This window comes from Carcharodon carcharias, chromosome 19 (assembly GCF_017639515.1).
Source record: "Carcharodon carcharias isolate sCarCar2 chromosome 19, sCarCar2.pri, whole genome shotgun sequence".
Classification (NCBI taxonomy): domain Eukaryota; kingdom Metazoa; phylum Chordata; class Chondrichthyes; order Lamniformes; family Lamnidae; genus Carcharodon; species Carcharodon carcharias.
This window is the reverse complement of record NC_054485.1, coordinates 58,021,358-58,040,038: the sequence shown is the minus strand read 5'-3', so window position 1 is coordinate 58,040,038 and position 18,681 is coordinate 58,021,358. Positions and strand designations below refer to the sequence as shown.

Below are 18,681 nucleotides of genomic sequence, written 5' to 3'. Positions count from 1 at the left end.
AAGGACATGGCACTGTGGGTGACCCAGTTGCTCGGGGGGAGGAAGAAGTGTGGAAAGGTAATAGTGGTAGGCGATTCATTAGTGAGGGGAGTAGACAGGCACTTCTGAGGCTGTAGACATGACTCCAGGATAGTATGTTGCCTCGCTGGTGCCAAGGTCAAGGATATCATGGAATGGCTGTAGGGTATTCGGAAGTGGGAGGGTGAACAGCCAGAGGTCATGGTCCAGGTTGGGACCAATGACATAGGAAGGAAGAGGAATGAGGTCCTGCAAGCAGACTTTAGGGAATTAGGTAGGGAATTGAAAAGAAAGACTTCAAAAGTGGTAATCTCCAGATTACTCCCAGTACCATGCAGTGGTGATTTTGGGAACAGAAGGTTAGAGCAGATGAATACGTGGCTGGAGTGATGGTGCAGAAGGGTGGTCTTTAGATTCCTGGGACATTGGGGCAGTTTCTGAGGGAGGTGGAACCTGCACAAATTGAACGGATTATATCTGAACAGGAATGGGACCAAAATCCTCCCGGGAAAGTTTGCTAATGCTGTTGGGGCAGATTTAAACTAAATTGACAGGGAAATGGGATCCTGAAAAGTAGTTCAGAGGGGAGAGAAGCTGAGATGGAATTAGAAGTTAAAATGTGAGTAAGTGAGTCTGGAAGGCAGAGGAAACATAGGTGAGAAATGAGTTTAGCAAGGCTAAATGGAATATATTTTAATGCAAGGAGCCTGAGGAATAATACAGACGAGCTGAGGGCACAGATAGGCACGTGGGAGTATGATATCATAACTATAACCGAGACTTTGCTAAAAGAAGGGCAGGATTGGCAGCTCAACATTCCTGGTTGCAGGGTATTCAGAAGAGATAGAGAGAGGGATAGAAGAGGAGGAAGGTCATAATATTGATCAAGGGATAATAGGAGGAGGGATAATATCTTGGAAGCATCATCAAATGAGGACATATGGGTAGAAGTAAAAAAACACAAAAGGGGCAAATGCGCTTTTGGGTGTGTACTATAGGCTCCTAAACAGTCAGAGAGAGATAGAGGATCAAATATGTAATCAAATTTCAGAAAAGTGTAGGAATAATAAGCAGTAATAGCAGGGGATTTTAACTACCCAAGTATTAACTAGGATAGTTTTAGTGTGCAAATTAGGGAGGGAGCAAAATTCCTAAGTTCCATCCAGGAGGAGTTTTTTAGCTAGTACTTGGAAAGCCCAACAAGGGAGGGGCCAGTTCTGGACCTAATATTCAGAAATGAGCCCAGGCAAATAGAAGGCGTATCAGTAGGGGAGCATTTTGGAGATAGTGACCATAACTCAGTTAGATTTAGGATAATTATAGAAAAGTATAAGGTTGGGCTGGGAATAAAAGTTCTAAGGGGAAAGACGAATTTTACTATGATGAGATTACAGGGCAAATATGTTCCCGTAAAGACAAAGTGGGGGACTTGGTCCAGAGAATCCTGGGTGTCAAGGGACATAAAGGTTAGGATTAAGAAAAAAAGAGAAGCTTATGGCAGATACTGAGGACTCAGTATGGCATAGAACCAAGAGAATATAAAAAGTGCAGGAGGGAACTTAAAAAGGAAATTAAGAAAGCTAAGAGAGTGCATGAGAAAGCATTGGTGGATGGAATAAAGGAAAATCCAAAGGGGTTTTTGAAATATATAAAGAGCAAGAGAATAACTAGGGAAAGAGTAGGGCCAATTCGGTAATCTGTGTGTGGACCCGGAAGAAGTGGGTGCAGTCCTCAATGAATACTTTGCATCGGTCTTCATAATGGAAAAGGGATGACGCAGAGATAGACATCGGGGTGGAGGACTATGAAATATTAGAGGAAAATAACATAGAGAGAGAGGAGGTATTAGTGGGTTTAGCAGCCTTAAAACCGGATAAATCTGCAGGCCTGGATGAGATGTAACCCAAGCTGTTGAGGGAAGCAACGGAAGAGATATCAGGGGCCCAAGGGAAGAGATATCAGCCACAGGTGAGGTGCCAGAGGACTGGAGGACTGCTAACGTTGTCCCATTATTAAAAAAGGGAAGAAGGGATAGACCAGGAAATTACAGGCCAGTCAGTCTAAACTTGGTGGTGGGGAAGTTACTAGGAAGAATTCTGAGGGACAGAATATATTTGCACTTGGAGAGACACTGATTAATCAGGGATGGTCAGCATGGATTTGTTAAGGAAAGGTCTTGTTTGACAAATATGATCGAATTTTTTGAGGAGGGTAATACATTTGATGTGGTCTACATGGACTTTAGCAAGTCTTTTGATAGCAGACTGGTCAAGAAAGTAAGAGCCCATGGGATCCAAGGCAAAGTGGCATGTTGCATCCAAAATTGGCTGAGAGGCAGGAAGCAGAGGGTGATGGTAGAGGGATGTTTCTGTGACTGGAAACCTGGTTCCAGTGGGGTTCCGCAGGACTCGGTGCTGGGGCCCTTGCTGCTTGTGTTGGTCATAAGTGATTTGGATTTAAATGTAGGGAGCATGATCAAGAAGTTTTCAGATGACACAGAAATTGGTAAGGTGGTAAGTAGTGAGGAGGATAGCCGTAAACTGCAGGAGGATATCAATGGACTAGTCAGGTGAGCAGAGCAGTGGCAAATGGAATTCAATGTGGAAAAGTGTGAGGTAATGCACTTGGGGAGAGCTAACAAGGCAAGGGACTATGCTATGAATGGTAGGACTCTGGAAAGTACTAAACAAAGAAAGAACAAAGTAAAGTACAGCACAGGAACAGGCCCTTCGGCCCTCCAAGCCTGCGCCGATCATATTGCCTGTCAAACTAAAACATTTTGCACTTCCGCGGTCCGTATCTCTCTATTCCCATCCTATTCATGTATTTGTCAAGCTGCCTCTTAAACACAACTATCGTACCTGCTTCCACCACCTCCTCTGGCAGCAAATTCCAGACACTCATTACCCTCTGCATAAAAAACTTGCCCCGCACATCTCCTCTATAGTTTTCTCCTCTCACCTTAAATCTATGTCCCCTAGTAATTGACTCTTCCACTCTGGGAAAAAGCTTCTGACTATCTACTCTGTCCATGCCACTCATAATTTTGTAAACTTCTATCAAGATGCCCCTCAATCTCTGTCGCTCTAGTGAGAACAATCCGAGTTTCTCCAACCTCTCCTCATAGCTAATAACCTCCAGACCAGGCAGCATCCTGGTAAACCACCCCTGCACCCTCTCCAACGCCTCCATATCCTTCTGGTAATGTGGCAACCAGATTTGGACGAAGCTTTATAAGGCTCTGGTCAGACCACATTTAGAATATTGTGAGCAATTTTGGGCCCCGTATCTCAGGAAGGATGTGCTGGTCCTGGAGAGGGTCCAGAGGAGGTTCCTGAGAACAATCCCAGCAATGAAAGGCTTAACATATGAGGAACGTTTGAGGACTCTGGGTCGATGAAGTTTAGAAGGATAAGGGGGGATCTGATTGAAACTTATAGAATACTGAATGGCCTGAATAGAGTGGACGTGGGAAAGTTGTTTCCATTAGTAGAGGAGACTAGGGCCCGAGGGCACAGCCTCAGAGTAAAGCGAAGACCTTTTAGAACAGAGATGAGGAGAAACTTCTTTGGCCAGAGAGTGGTGAATCTGTGGAATTCATTGCCACAGAAGGCTGTGGAGGCCAGGTCATTGAGTGTATTTAAGACCGAGATAGATAGGTTCTTGATTGGTAAGGGGATCAAAGGTTACGGGGAGAAGGCAGAAGAATGGGGTTGAGAAACTTATTAGTCATGATTGAATGGTAGAACAGACTCGATGGGCCAAATGGCCTAATTTCTGCTCCTATGTCTTATGGTCTAATATTCCAAGTGTGGCCTAACCAAGGTTCTATACATCTGCAGCACGACTTCCCAGCTTTTATATTCAGTACCCCTGCCGATGAAGGCAAGTATGCAATATGCCTTCCTGACTACTTTATCCACCTGCATTGCCACTTTCAGTGACCTGTAGACTGGTACACCCAGATGCCCCTGTCCATCGATGCACTTAAGGGTTCTGCCATTTACTTATAATTCCTACCTGTATTAGACCTTCCAAAATGCATTACCTCGCATTTGTCTGGATTAAACTCCATCTGCCATTTCTTCGCCCAAGACTCCAACCGATCTATATCCCGTTGTATCCTTTGACGATCCTCTTCACTATCTGCAACTCATCCAACCTTAGTGTCGTCTGCATACTTACTAATTAGCCCAGTTACATTTTCCTCCAAATCATTTATGTATACTACAAACAGTGAAGGTCCCAGCACTGATCCCTGCGGAACACCACTAGTCACAGCTCTCCATTCAGAAAAGCACCCTTCCACTGCTACCCTTTGTCTTCTATGACCAAGCCAATTCTGGATCCATCTTGCCAGCTCTCCTCTGATCCCGTGCAACTTTACCTTCTGTACCAGTCTGCCATGAGGGACCATGTCAAAGGCCTTACTGAAATCCATGTAGATAACATCCACTGCCCTTCCATCGTCGATCATCTTTGTCACTTTCTCGAAAAACTCGATCAAGTTAGTGAGACAGGACCTCCCCTTCACAAAACCATGCTGCCTCTCACTAATACGCCCATTTGCTTCCAAATGGTAGTAAATCCTGTCACGAAGAATCTTCTCCAATAATTTCCCTACCACTGATTTAAGGCTCACTGGCCTGTAATTTCCTGGATTATCCCTGCTACCCTTCTTAAACACTGGAACAACATTGGCCATTCTCCAGTCCTCTGGGACCTCACCTGTAGCCAGTGAGGATACAAAGATTTCTGTCAAGGCCCCAGCAATCTCCTCCGTTGCCTCCCTCAGTACTCTGGGGTAGATCCCATCTGGCCCTGGGGATTTATCCACCTTAATATTCTTCAAGACGCCTAACACCTCTTTTTTGATCTCAACATGATCCAAGGCTATCTACACACTCTTCCCTAGACAATTCGACCGCTAATTCCTTCTCTTTGGTAAATACTGATGAGAAGTACTCATTTAATATCTCTCCCATTTCTTCTGGCTCCACACACAGATTCCCACCTCTGTCCCTGAGTGGGCCTACCCTTTCCCTGGCTACCCTCTTGCTTTTTTCATATGTATAAAAGGCCTTGGGATTTTTCTTAATCCTGGTTGCCAATGACTTTTCATGACCCCTTTTAGCCTTCCTGACTCCTTACTTAAGTTTCTTCCTACTTTCTTAATATTCTCCACGGGCTTCATCTGTTCCCAGCCTTCTAGCCCTTACGAATGCTTCCCTTTTCTTTTTGACTAATCTCACAATATCCTTCGTTATCCAAGGTTCCTGAAACTTGTCATGCTTATCCTTCATCCTAGCAGGAACATGCCAGTCCTGAATTCTTATCAACTGACTTTTGAAAGCCCCCCACATGTCAGTTGCTGATTTGCCCTCAAACATCCGCCTCCAGTCTAGATTCCTCAGTTCCTGCCTAATATTGTTATAATTAGCCTTCCCCCAATTAAGCACCTTAACCCGAGGACTCCTGTTATCCTTATCCACCAGTACCTTGAAACTTACTGAATTCGGGTAACTTTTCCTGAAATGCTCCCCTACTGAAACTTCGACCACCTGGCCGGGTTCATTCCCTAATACCAGGTCCAGTATTGCCCCTTCCCTAGTTGGACTATCCACATATTGTCTCAGCAAGCCCTCCTGGATGCACCTTACAAATTCTGCACCATCCAAACCCCTAGCACTAAGTGGTTCCCAGTCAATATAGGGAAAGTTAAAATCACCCATCACAACAACCCTATTGCTTTTACATCTTTCCAAAATCTGCCTACATAACTGTTCCTCAATCTCCCACTGTCAATTGGGAGGCCTATAGTAAACCCCCAAAATTGTGACTGCACCCTTCCTATTCCGGAGCTCTACCCATATTGCCTCGCTGCATGAGCCCTCCGAAATGTCCTCCTGTCGTACAGCTGTGCATGAGCCCTTAACCAGCAGTGCAACTCCCCCACCTCTTCTACATCCCTCTCTATCCTGCCTGAAACATCTAAATCCTGGATTATCCGCCAATCCTGCCCATCCTTCAACCAAGTCTCTGCAATAGCAATAACGTAATAGTCCCAAGTACTAATCCAAGCTCTGAGTTCATCTGCCTTGCCTGTTATACTTCTCACATTGAAATAAATGCATTTCAGACCCCCAGTCCCACTGTGTTCAGTAATTTCTCCCTGCCTGCTCTTCCTCTTAGTCCTACTGGCCATACTCACTAGTTCCTAGTCATTTATTTCACTTGCTGACCTATTGCTCTGGTTCCCACCCCCCTGCCATGCTAGTTTAAACCCTCCCAAGTGACACTAGCAAACCTCGCAGCCAGGATATTGGTGCCCCTCCAGTTTAGATGCAACCCGTCCTTCTTGTACAAGTCCCACCTGTCTCGGAATAGATCCTAATGATCCAGATATCGGAAACCCTCCCTCCTACACCATCTGTTTAGTCACGTGTTTAGCTGCACTATCTTCCTATTTCTAGCCTCGCATGTGGCACAGGGAGTAATCCTGAGATTACAACCCGAGAGGTCCTGTTTTTTAACTTTCTGCCTAGCTCCCTGAACTCCCGCTGCAGCACCTCATCACTCTTCCTGCCTATGTCGTTAGTACCAATGTGTACCATGACCTCTGGCTGTTCTCCCTCCCCCTTCAGAATGTCCCGTACCCGATCAGAGACATCCTGGACCCTGCACCAGGGAGGCAACATACCATCCTGGTGTCTCTTTCACAACCACAGAAGCGCCTATCTGAGCCCCTGACTATCGAGTCTCCTATGACAATTGCTCTTCTGTGCTTTGAGCCCACCCCCCGCTGAATAACAGAGCCAGCCGTGGTGCCACTCCTCTGGCTACTGCTGTTGTTTTCCTCTGATAGGCCACCTCCCCCAACAGTATCCAAAACGGTATACCTGTTAGAGAGGGGGACAGCCACAGGGTATTTCTGCACTGACTGCCTGCCCCTTCTAGCAGTCACCCATCTATCTGTCTGTACCTTGGGTGTGACCACGTCTGTAAAACTCCTGCCTATGACGCTTTCCGCCACCTGAATGTTCCTAAGTGCATCCAACTGCTGTTCCAACCGATCCATGCGGTCTGTGAGGAGCTGCAATTGGTTACACTTCCTGCAGATGTAGTTGTCCAGGATACTTGAAGCGTCACAGATTTCCCACATCCTACGGTTGAAGCACTTCACCCCAGCAACTGCCATTTCTAGAACTATTTAATAAATTAATTTAAATCTAATAACTGCTTATTGACTCCTTATTAACTATACGTTCCCTAGGGCTAGATTTCTACTATAAAAGCTAAATTCTAAGAACAGTAATCCCCTGTTTCTGGTCTAGATACCCTCTACTTATTAATTAAGTGATTAATTTATTTGGTTTAATTAGTTTAACAATGTTTTAGTTTCAAATTCAGTGTAGATTCCCTGAAGACCAGAGGGACCTTGGCGTGCATATCCACAGATCCCTGAAGATAGCAGGGCAGATAGATAAGGTAGTTAAAAGGCATATAGGATGCTAGCCGTTATTAACCGAGGCATAAAATTCAAGGGGGGGGGGGTGGGGTTATGCTGGAACTATATAAAACGCTGGTTAGGCCACAACTGGAGTACTGTGTGCCTTCTGGTCACATTATAGAAAGGATATGATTGCACTGGAGAGGGTGCAGAGGAGATTTACAAGGATGCTGCCTGGGCTGGAAGGCCTGAGCTATGCTGAAGGATTGGATAGTCTGGGGTTGTTTTCTTTGGAGCAGCAAAGGTTGAGAGGGGACCTGATAGAGGTGTAAAACATTGTGATAGGCACAGGGTGGATAGGAAGGCACTTTTTTAATTTTAGTAAGGTTTAATTTAATTCAAAAAGTTTAATTTAATTTAAGGAGTAAGTCATAGTAGGGGAGATCAAAGCTACGGTGTGCTCCTCCTGCTCGATGTGGGAAGCCGAGAACAGTTCCAGTGCCCGGGGCCAGCATATATGCGGAAGTGTCTCCAGCTGCAGTTCCTGGAAGCCCGGGTTTCGGAGCTGGAGCGGCGGCTGAGGACACTGTGGAGCATCCGCAAGGCGAAGAGTATCATGGATAGAGAGGTGGTCACACTGCAGGCTAAGAGTCCACAGGCAGAAAGGGAATGGGTGACCACCAGGCAGAGCAAGAGGACTAGGCAGGCAGTGCAGGAAACTCCTGTGCCTATTTCCCTGCAAAACAGATATACTGCTTTAGATACTGTTGGGGGGAATGGCCTCTCAGGGGGAAGCAGCAACGCCCAAATTTGTTACACCGTGGTTGGCTCTGCTGCACAGGGGAGGAGTAAAAAATGTGGCAATGCAATAGTTATAGGGGATTCAATTGTAAAGGGAATAGATAGGCTTTTCTGTGGCCGCAAACGAGACTCCAAGATGGTATGTTGCCTCCCTGGTGTTGGGTCAAGGATGTCTCAGAGCGGCTAGAGGACATTCTGAAGGAGAAGGGTGAACAGCCAGTGGTCATGGCACACGTTGGTACAAACGACATTAGTAATAAAAGGAATGAGGTCCTCAAAGCAGAATATAAGAATTGAGGAAGTAAGTTGAAAAGTAGGACCTCAAAGGTAGCGATCTCAGGATTACTACCAGTGCCACGTGCTAGTCAGAGTAGAAATAGCAGGACATATCGGATGAATACGTGGCTGAAGAGATGGTGTGAGGGGGAGGGTTTCAGATTCCTGGGACATTGGGAACGGTCCTGGGGGAGGTGGGACCAGTACAAACTGGACGGGTTACACTTGGGCAAGACCGAGACTGATGTCCTAGGGGAATATTTGCTAGAGTGATTGGGGAGGGTTTAAACTAAAATGGCAGGGGGATGGGAACCAAGCAAGGAGTCAGAGGAGGGGGAATCAAGGACAAGAACAAAAGACAGAAAGGGAAATAAGAAAAGTGATAGGCAGAGAAATCAAGGGCAGGAACCAAACAGGGCCTCAGTGAAAAATAGTGGGAACGGGACAAGTAATGTTAAAAAGACAAGCCTTAAGACTTTATGTCTTAATGCGAGGAACATTCGAAATAAAGTGGATGAATTAATCGCATAAACAGATATGATATAGTCGGGATTACGGAGACATGACTGCAGAGTGACCAGGGATGGGAACTGAACATCCAGGGGTATTCAGTATTTAGGAAGGACAGACAAAAAGGAAAAGGTAGAGTTGCATTGCTGGTTAAAGAGGAAATTAACACAATAGTGAGGAAAGATATTAGCTCCGATGTTGTGGAATCTGTATGGGTAGAGCTGAGAAATGCTAAGGGGCAAAAAAACGTTTGTGGGAGTTGTATATAGACCCCCAAACTGTAGTGGTGATGTTGGGAATGGCATTAAACAGGAAATTAGAGACCCATTCAATAAAGGAACATCTGTAATTATGGGTGACTTTAATCTGCATATAGGTTGGGCAAATCAGATTAGTAACAATATCATAGAGGAGGAATTCCTGGAGTGTAAAAGGGTTGGTTTTCTGGACCAATACATTGAGGAACCAACTAGAGAACAGGCCAGCCTTGCCTGGGTATTGTGTAATGAGAAAGGAATAATTGGCAATCTAGTTGTGCGAGGCCCTTGGGGATGAGCGACCATAATATGTTAGAATTCTTCATCAAAATGGAGAGTGATGTAGTTGATTCTGAGACTAGGGTCCTGAATCTTAATAAAGGAAACTATGATGGTAAGAGGTGTGAGTTGGCTGGAACCTACTGTAATTTTTTGAGGATGTAACTAGTAGAGCTGATGAGGGGGAGCCAGTGGATGTGGTTTATTTGGACTTTCAGAAGGCTTTCGACAAAGTCCCACACAAGAGATTAGTGTGTAAAACTAAAGCACATGGATTTGGGGGTAACGTATTGCGATGGATAGAAAACTGGTTGGCAGATAGGAAACAAAGAGTAGGAATAAACAGGTCTTTATCCGAAAGGCAGGCAGTGACTAGTGGGGTACCGCAGGGATCAATGCTTAGGACCCCAGTTATTCACAATATAGATTCATGATTTAGATGAGGGAACTAAATGTATATCTCCAAATTTGAAGATGACACAAAGCTGGGTGGGAGGCTGAGCTGTGAGGAGGATGCAGAGATGCTTCAGTGTGATTTGGACAAGCTGAGTGAGTGGGCAAATGCATGGCAGATGCAGTATAATGTGGATAAATGTGAGCTTATCCATTTTGGTAGCAAAAAAGGAAGGCAGATTATTGTCTGGCTGTAAATTGAGAGGGGGAATGTGCAACAAGACCTGGGTGTCCTTGTACACCAGTCGCTGAAGGTAAGCATGCAGGTGCAGCAGGTGATAAAGAAGACAAATGGTATGTTGGCCTTCATAGAGAAAGGATTCGAGTACAGGAGCAGGGATGTTGCTGCAATTGTACAGGGCCTTGGTGAGACCACACCTGGAATATTATGTGTAGCTTTGGTCTCCTTATCTGAGGAAGGATGTTCTTGCTATAGAGGGAGTGCAACGAAGATTTACCAGACTGATTCTTGGGATGGCGGGACTGACACATGAGGAGAGATTGAGTCGGGTAGGATTATATTAGTTGGAGCTCAGAAGAATAAGGGGGGATCTCATAGAAACTTATAAAATTCTAACAGGACTAGACAGGGTAGATGCAGGAAGGAAGTTCCCAGTGCTGGGGGAGTCCAGAACCAGGGGTCACAGTCTGAAGATATGGGGTAGACCATTTAGGACTGAGATGAGGAGAAATTTCTTCACCCAGAGAGTGGTGAGCCTGTGGAATTTGCTACCACAGGAAGTAGTTGAAGCCAAAACATTGTATGTTTTCAAGAAGGAGTTAGATATAGCTCTTGGGGCGAAAGGGATGAAAAGATATGGGGAGAAAAGCGGGAGCAGGCTATTGAGCTGCATGATCAGCCATGATCATAATGAATGGCAGAGCAGGCTCTAAGGTCCGAGTGGCCCACTCCTGCTCCTATTTTCTATGTTTCTTTATTTTCTATTAGTACAGGGGTCAAATACTGGGGTCATAGATTTAAGGTAAGTGGTAGAAGACTAATAGGGGAATTGAGGAGAAAATTTTTCACCCAGAGGGTGATGGGAGCCTAGAACTCACTGTTTGGAAGGTGGTTGAGTCAGAAACCCTTGTAACATTTAAGAAGCATTTAGATATTCGCCTGCATTGCCGTAGCTTCCAGGGCTATGGGCCAAGCGCTGGAAAATGGGATTAGTGTAGTCAGACCTTTGTTGACTGGCATGGACACAATAGGCCGAATGGCCTCCTTCTGTGTTGTAGACATCTATGAATCTATGCTGTCGTACCGTGTAGTTACAATTAGGGGGCTTGTACACCATTCGCACAAGTGACTTTTTGCTTTTATCGTTTCTCATCTGAACCCAAACTGCTTCTACATCCTGGTTTCCTGAACTTAGGTCCTTCTCTAATGTGCTAACACCATCATTGATTAACAGAGCCACCCCTCCACATTTCCTAGCTTCTTGCCTTTCCTAAATGTCCCATCCCCTTCAATGTTCAGGGCCCAACCTATGTCATCCTGTAACCATGTCTCTGTAAAGGCTATTAGATCGTACTTATTTATTTCTATTTGAACTATCAATTCATCTATTTCAAATGCTGCATACGTTTAGATACAGATATGTTTAGATAATTTTTTAAATTATTTTTGTAATGTCTAGCATTGTCTGCTGATTTACTCTTGGGAAGGGACAGAGAGTACAAATCTGTCACGTTCTGTTTCTCATTTCACACCTTTATCTCTTGCCTTGTCTCTGCTCTTTGCTTTCCCACACCTTCCCAGATTTGATCCCTTGCCCCAGCTATTTAGTTTAATACCCTCTCTACTTCCTTAGTTATGCGCCTCGCAAGGACACCAGCCCCAGCACAGTCCAGGTGTAGACCATCCCAACAGTACAGATCCCACTTTCCCCAGTACTGGTGCCAGTGTCCCACAAACCGAAACCCACTTCTCCCGCACCAGCCTTCGAGCCACACCTTAATTTCTCTAATCTTATTTCAATCAATCTCAATTTGCATGTGGCTCAGGTAATAATTCAGAGATTATTGCCCTTGAGGTCTGCTTCTTCATTTAGTGCCTAGCTCCTCATATTAATTATGCAGAACCTCCTTCCTTGTCCTGCCTATGTCATTGGTATCTACATGGACCATGACAACTGGATCCTCTCCATTCCCACTGCAAGTTCCTCTCCAGTCCTGAGCAGATGTCCCGAACCTGGCACCGTGCAGGCAGCACAGCCGTCTGGACTCTCGCTGTTTGCTGCAGAGAACATTATCAATCCAACTCACTATACTGTCCCCTATTACTACTACATTCCTTTTTGCTCCCCCCACTTGAATGGTTTCCTGTACCACGGTGCCATGGTCAGTTTGCTCATCCACCCTGCAGTCCCCCCTCTCATCCAAACTGGCTTTTTTTTTCAATTAGTTTATGGAATGTGGGTGTCGCTGGCTGGGCCAGCATTTATTTCCCATCCCTAATTGCCCTTGAGAAGGTGATGGTGAGCTGCCTTCTTGAATCGCTGTAGTCCCTGTGGTGTAGGTACACCCACAATGCTGTTAGGGAAGGAGTTGCAGGTTTTTGACCCAGCAACAGTGAAGGAATGGCGATATATTTCCAAGCCAGGATGATGAATGGCTTGGAGGGGAATTTCCAGGTGATGGTGTTCCCATGTGCCAGCTGCACTTGTCCTTCTAGATGGTACTGGTCGTGGGTTTGGAAGGTGCTGCCTAAGGTGGGTTTCTGCAGTGCACCTTGTAGGTGGTACACACTTCTGCTATTGTTTGTTGGCGGTGGAGAGAATGAATGTTTGTGAAAGGTGCATCAATCAAGTAGGCTGCTTTGCCCTGGATGGGTTCCAGCTTCTTGAGTGTTGCTGGAGCTTCGTTCAACCAGGCAAGTGGAGAGTATTCCATCACACTCCTGACTTGTGCCTTGTAGATTGTAGACAAGCTTTGGGGAGTCAGGAGGTGAGTTGCACGCTGCAGGATTCCTAGCCTCTGACCTGCTCTTGTAGCCACAGTACTTATGTGGCTAGTCCAGTTTAGTTTCTGGTCAATGATAACCCTCCTTAGAATGCTAATAGTGGGATGGTATTGCCATTGAATGTCAAAGGGGCGATGGTTGGATTCTCTCTTGTTGGAGATGGTCCTTACCTGACACTTGTGTGGCATGAATGTTACTTAACACCTGTCAGCCCAAGCCTGGATATTGTCCAGGTCTTGCTGCATTTCGACAGTATCTGAGGAGTCGCGAATGGAACATTGTGCAATCATCAGCAAACACCTCAACTTCTGACTTATGATGGAAAGACGGTCATTGATGAAGCAGCTGAAGATGGTTGGGCCCAGGCACTACCCTGAGGAACTCCTGCAGTGACATCCTGGACCTGAGGTGATTGACTTCCGATAACCACAACCACCTTCCTTTGTGCTAGGCATGACTCCAGCCAGTGGAGAGTTTTGCCCTTGATTCCCATTGACTCCAGTTTTGCTAGGGCACCTTGATACCACACTCAGTCAAATGCTGCCTTGATGTCAAGGACAGTCACTCTCACCTCACCTTTGGGGTTCAGCTCTTTTGTCCATGTTTGAACCAAAACTGTAATTGCTACACAAGTGTTTCTTGATAGCACTGTTGCTGACCCCTTCCATCACTTTACTGATGATCGAGAGCAGGCTGATGGAGTAGTAATTGGCTGGGTTGGATTTGTCCTGCTTTTTGTGTACAGCACATACCTGGGTAATTTTTCACATTGCTGAGTATTTGCCAGTGTTGTAGCTGTACTGGAACAGCTTGGCAGGGGTGCGGCAAGTTCTGGAGCACATGTCTTCAGTACTGTTACCAGAATATTGTCAGGGCCCGTAGCCTTTGCACTATCCAGTGCCTTCAGCCATTTCTTGATATCACATGGTGTGATTCGAATTGGCTGAAGACTGGCATCTGTGATGCTGGGGACCTCGGGAGGAGGAGGCTGAGTCAGATCATACACTTGGCATTGCTGCTGAACATTGTTGCGAATTCTTCAGCCTTACCTTTTGCGTTAATGTGCTGGGCTCCTCCATCATTGGCAATGGAGATATTTGTGACACCTCCTGCTCCAGCGAGTTGTTTAATTGTCCACCGCCATTCACGACTAGATGTGGCAGGACCGTAGAGCTTAGATCTAATCCGTTGGTTGTGGGATTGCTTTGCTCTGTCTATCACCTGCTGCTTATGCTGTTTGGCACAAAAATAGTCCTGTGTTACAGCTTCACCAGGTTGACACCTCATTTTTAGGTATGCTTGGTGGTGCTCCTGGCATGCCCTCCTGCACTCTTCATTGAACCAGGGTTGACCCCTTGGCTTGGTGGTAATAGCAGATTGGAGGGATATGCTGGGCCATGGAGTTACAGCTTGTGGTTGATTCTACTGTTGCTGATGGCCCATGGATGCACAGTCTTGAGTTGCTAGACGTGTTCGAAATCTATCCCATTTAGCACGGTGTTTTTTTTTCTTTATTCTTTCAAGGGATGTGGACGTTGCTGGCAAGGCCAACATTTGTTGCCCATTCCTAATTGCCCTTGAACTGACCTTGCTAGGTCATTTCAGAGGGCAGTTAAGAGTCAACCACATTGCTCTGGGTCTGGAGTCAAATGCAGGCCAGACCAGGTAAGGACAGCAGGTTTCCTTCCCTAAAAGACATTCATGAACCAGATGGGTTTTTATGATAATTGATGCTAGCTTCATGGTCACCATTACTGAGATTAGCTTTATATTCCAGATTTATTAGCTGAATTCAACCAGCTACCATGGTGGGATTTGAACTCACGTCCCTCAGGCATTAGCCTGGGTCTCTGGCTTACTAGTCCAGTGACATTACCATTATGCCACCATCTCCCCCACAACACGTTGGAAGGTATCCTGAATGTGAAGACGGGACTTCATTCCACAAGGACTATGTGTTTGTCACTCCTACCAATACTGTCATGGATAAATGTATCTGTGCAGGCAGGTCAGTGAGGATGAGCTCAAGTATGTCTTGCCCTCTTGTTTCCCTCTGTTGAGGTCAAGTGTGTCTTTTCCTCCCTATGTCCTTCAGGACTCAGCCAGCTTGGTGTGTGGTGGTGCTACTGAGCCGTTCTTGGTGATGAACATTGAAGCCCCCCCCCCAGGTTTAAGAGTCAACCACATTGCTGTGAGTCTAGAATCACATATAGGCCAGACCAGGTGAGGACGGCAGATTTCCTTCCCTAAAGAGCATTAATGAACCAGGTCGGATTTTACGACAATCAACAATTGTTTCATGGTCTTCACTAAACTTAATTCCAGATTCGTATTGAATTCAGATTTCACCATCTGTCATGGTGGAGTTCGAGCCCAGGTTCCCAGACCATTACCCTGGGCCTCCGGATTACCAGTCTGGTGACACTGCCACTATACCACCACCTTATCCGAAGTTGAGGGAACCTCTTACCTGTTGGACAGTTGCAGAGGCTTTTACTCTTGCGGTCCTGGCCTCTGGGTCCTCTTCCTGCTTCACTCGCATTCACAACGTCCTTTCCTTGGCCACTTTCCTATTCGAAAGACCCTATCCTAAGGGGCGTGACTGCCTCCTGGTATAGTGTCGAGATTACTCTCCCCCTCCCTGATGTGACACACTGTCTGCAGCTCAGCCTCCAGCTCAATGACTGAGCCAAAGCTCCCCAAGCCACAGACACTTGCTGCATATGTATTTGTCCTGGATCACACTGGCATCGAGGAGCTCCCACATGCTGCAGCCAGGACACGTCACCTGTCCTGCCACCTTTATGTGCTTCAATTAATTACTTAATTATTTTATTCAATTATTTATTTTATTTTCTGTATGTTATAAATCTTACCACAAATTCCTGTACTATTTGAACCTTAGGAATAGAATATTCAAGAACTTGGAGAGGAAAGGGAGGTTGGAGATGCGTTGGTAGCTTTCAAGGACTGAGGGGTCAAGGATCTTTTTTTGAGGAGGAGGTGATGACAGCAGATTTAAAGGAGAGAGGGCAGCACCTGAGGAGAGAGAAGTGTTCATGATATAAAAAAATGGGGACCAAGAGGGGAAAGCAAAATACTGTGAATGTCAGAAATCTAAAGTAAAAACAGAAAATGCTGGTAAAATTCAATAGGTCTGGCAGCATCTGTGGAGAGAGAAACAGAGTTAACGTTTCGAGTCCGTATGACTCTTCATACGAACTCGAAATGTTAACCAACAGGAAGTTGGGTGATCAGTAATTTAGTGGGAAGAGGATCAAAGGAGCAGGAGGTAGGTCAAGATGAGCTCAGAGAGTGGATGAAGGGAGATGGGGGAGAAATTAGAGAAGATGTAAGTTGGGAGCTCAGGTGGGGTGCTGGGTGGGGAGCCTTAGAGAAAGTTAGGTCCAGTAGGTTAGTGAAAGTGAGGGAACTGAGAGGCAGCTGACCAGATAGTTTCAATCTTCAGTGACAGAAAAGCCCCTGAGCTTTTATTTGACACAACTCTTTCTGAAAGCTAGACATCAAATACAGCCTGTCAAGTGACCCTAGGTTTCTGCATGTCTTGCCTGTTAAATTGAGATTATTGGGCAGTAGAATTTCCAGTGAGACTCACCTTGAACAAAAACAGAAAATGCTGGAAAAACTCAGCAGGTCTGACAGCATCTGTGGAGAGAAAAACAGAGTTAACGTTTCGAGTCCGTATGAGCCTTCTTCAAAGACTCATCTTGATATTGGTTTGTTTATCTTTCAGCTCACCTCAAGTCCAAGAATCACCAGCACCATTTGAAGAGAAAGAAAAAGGCTGAGGAATACTTAAATACACAAAGCACCCCGGGCACCAGCGAAAACATTCCACAAGACATTTAGAATCTGCCTCAGTGTGCGATTGTGTCATAGGAACATGCCCAGGGATGTGATGGGACCTGTGTGGATGCTACCTACCACTGAGTTAATGCAGCAAGGCTACTTGAGCTCAAAGCACGTTCCATGGAGTTAAAAAGCCCTCTATTGCAGCCTATAACTCTGTTGCTTGTGTTCTACATAAATTGCATAGGAATCAATCATGGATACAGTTTCCAAATCAGGCTGCAGCCAGAGAGCTTGTGTTGGATTGTTGTTGGTTTCACGATTTTATTGAAAGTTGGAGAGACATGATTTGGGGTTGACAAAGTCCTGGAGGTTTCATCATCTGACATCCCACTCCAACTACCCCACTTGGTCAATTAGCGTTCTCTCCCTATCTCCAACTAACTCAAAGAAAATTAAAAGAAAATACTGTTTATTAATATCCCAATGATTTTTTTTTCCTGTGTTTGCTCACAGAAATGGAACTTAATCTTTATTTGGCAATCCTAACCTGATACCAGATGGCAGTAACTGAGTAAATATGATGGAAAGTAGAGGATGTTTAGGGTTCAGTCCTTGAGTGCTGGCAATAGGCTGCTGCTCTCTCATCTGTACCTGTGAGGTGATGTAAACAAAAGGATCAAGTGGCCAGTTATTGATGTGAAATATCACAGTCAAAAGGCTGGACGTGAGTGGGCAGAGATTTCTCCCAAAGCCAGGCCATATCACTCTTAATGTGGGCTTATGTGAGACACCATCCTCCTAGAGACAGAGAGATGAGGGGGCCAGTGACTGACAGCAGAAGCAGGAAACGTCAGTAAGCAGTGCAGTATTTCTCTTTGTATCAGAAGAGAGTGGTGGCTTGAACCAAGAGCAGCCTTCCAGTTAATACTGATATGGGGTGAATTCCATAAACAAGAGTCTGCAGGCTGTGCAGGCCTATGGGGCAGTGCCTTGTGAAACCTCTCCATTGGATGCTCCTGTTCAATTTTTATAACTAGCCTTTTCTGTGTTGTGTTGCACTTTTAAAGAATATTTTCTGAAATCCTAGTGAAGAAGGAAGATATTCCAGTCAGACACACTTAAAGCAGTGAAGGGATTTTTATACCGATCTTAATTTCCACATTGCTTTTACATATCAGTAAAATTGAATATCTGTTTGTTGAATGGTGTGTGACTCCATTTTCTATGACAGGCATTTTGTCAGGTGCAGGGTACCGTTGGTGTTGGATTTCCCTACCCTCTCTCTGCCGATTACATCTCCCCAGAGATCTGTGTCCTTCCCAACTCTGGCATTGAAGTTGCCAAGGAGGATCAGCTTATCACCCACTGGGACTCAGGCAGGGATTGTTCGAGGCTGGAGTAAAATTCATCTTTGGACTCGTCTGTCGCATCCAGTGTTGGGGTATACGTGCTAAGGATTGTAGTGCGTTGCTTCTGGGCTAACGTGAGCCAAAGGGTCATGAAGCGCTCGCTTATCTAGCAAGGGGTGTCTTTGAGACGACCAACTGGTTTGATTTTAATGGTGGAGGTGGCGATCCTCTCCTGGTTCACCTTTCCAGAAGAAGGTGTAACTGCCACCTTGTTCCTTGAGCTGGCCATCCCCTGTCCACCGAGTCTCATTGGGGGCGGTGATGTCAATGTCGAAATGTCTGAGCTCCCAGGTAATGATAACAGTATGCCGTTCTGGCCTGTCACTGTTAGGTTGTTCATGAGGGTCCTTACATTCCAGGTCCCGAGCTTCATTTTAAAGGGGTGAAGGATGCCTGTGAATGAGCTCTTTTAACGTGGAGTGGCCGTTGCACACCAGCTATCACACGGGC

General features: G+C 45.6%; 1 protein-coding gene across 6 annotated transcripts in view; it reads left to right on the top strand.

Moving 5' to 3' along the window:
• trit1 (tRNA isopentenyltransferase 1) overlaps window positions 1-18,025 on the top strand; it is a 67,377-nt gene extending 49,352 nt beyond the window's left edge. For all 6 annotated transcript variants that reach the window (XM_041213224.1, XM_041213223.1, XM_041213225.1 and 3 more), the window contains exon 11: window positions 16,764-18,025. In XM_041213224.1, coding sequence (XP_041069158.1) covers window positions 16,764-16,879 — 116 coding nt within the window. In that variant the 3' untranslated portion in view covers window positions 16,880-18,025. The remainder of the gene's footprint in view (window positions 1-16,763) is intronic.
• Window positions 18,026-18,681: the final 656 nt, after the last annotated feature.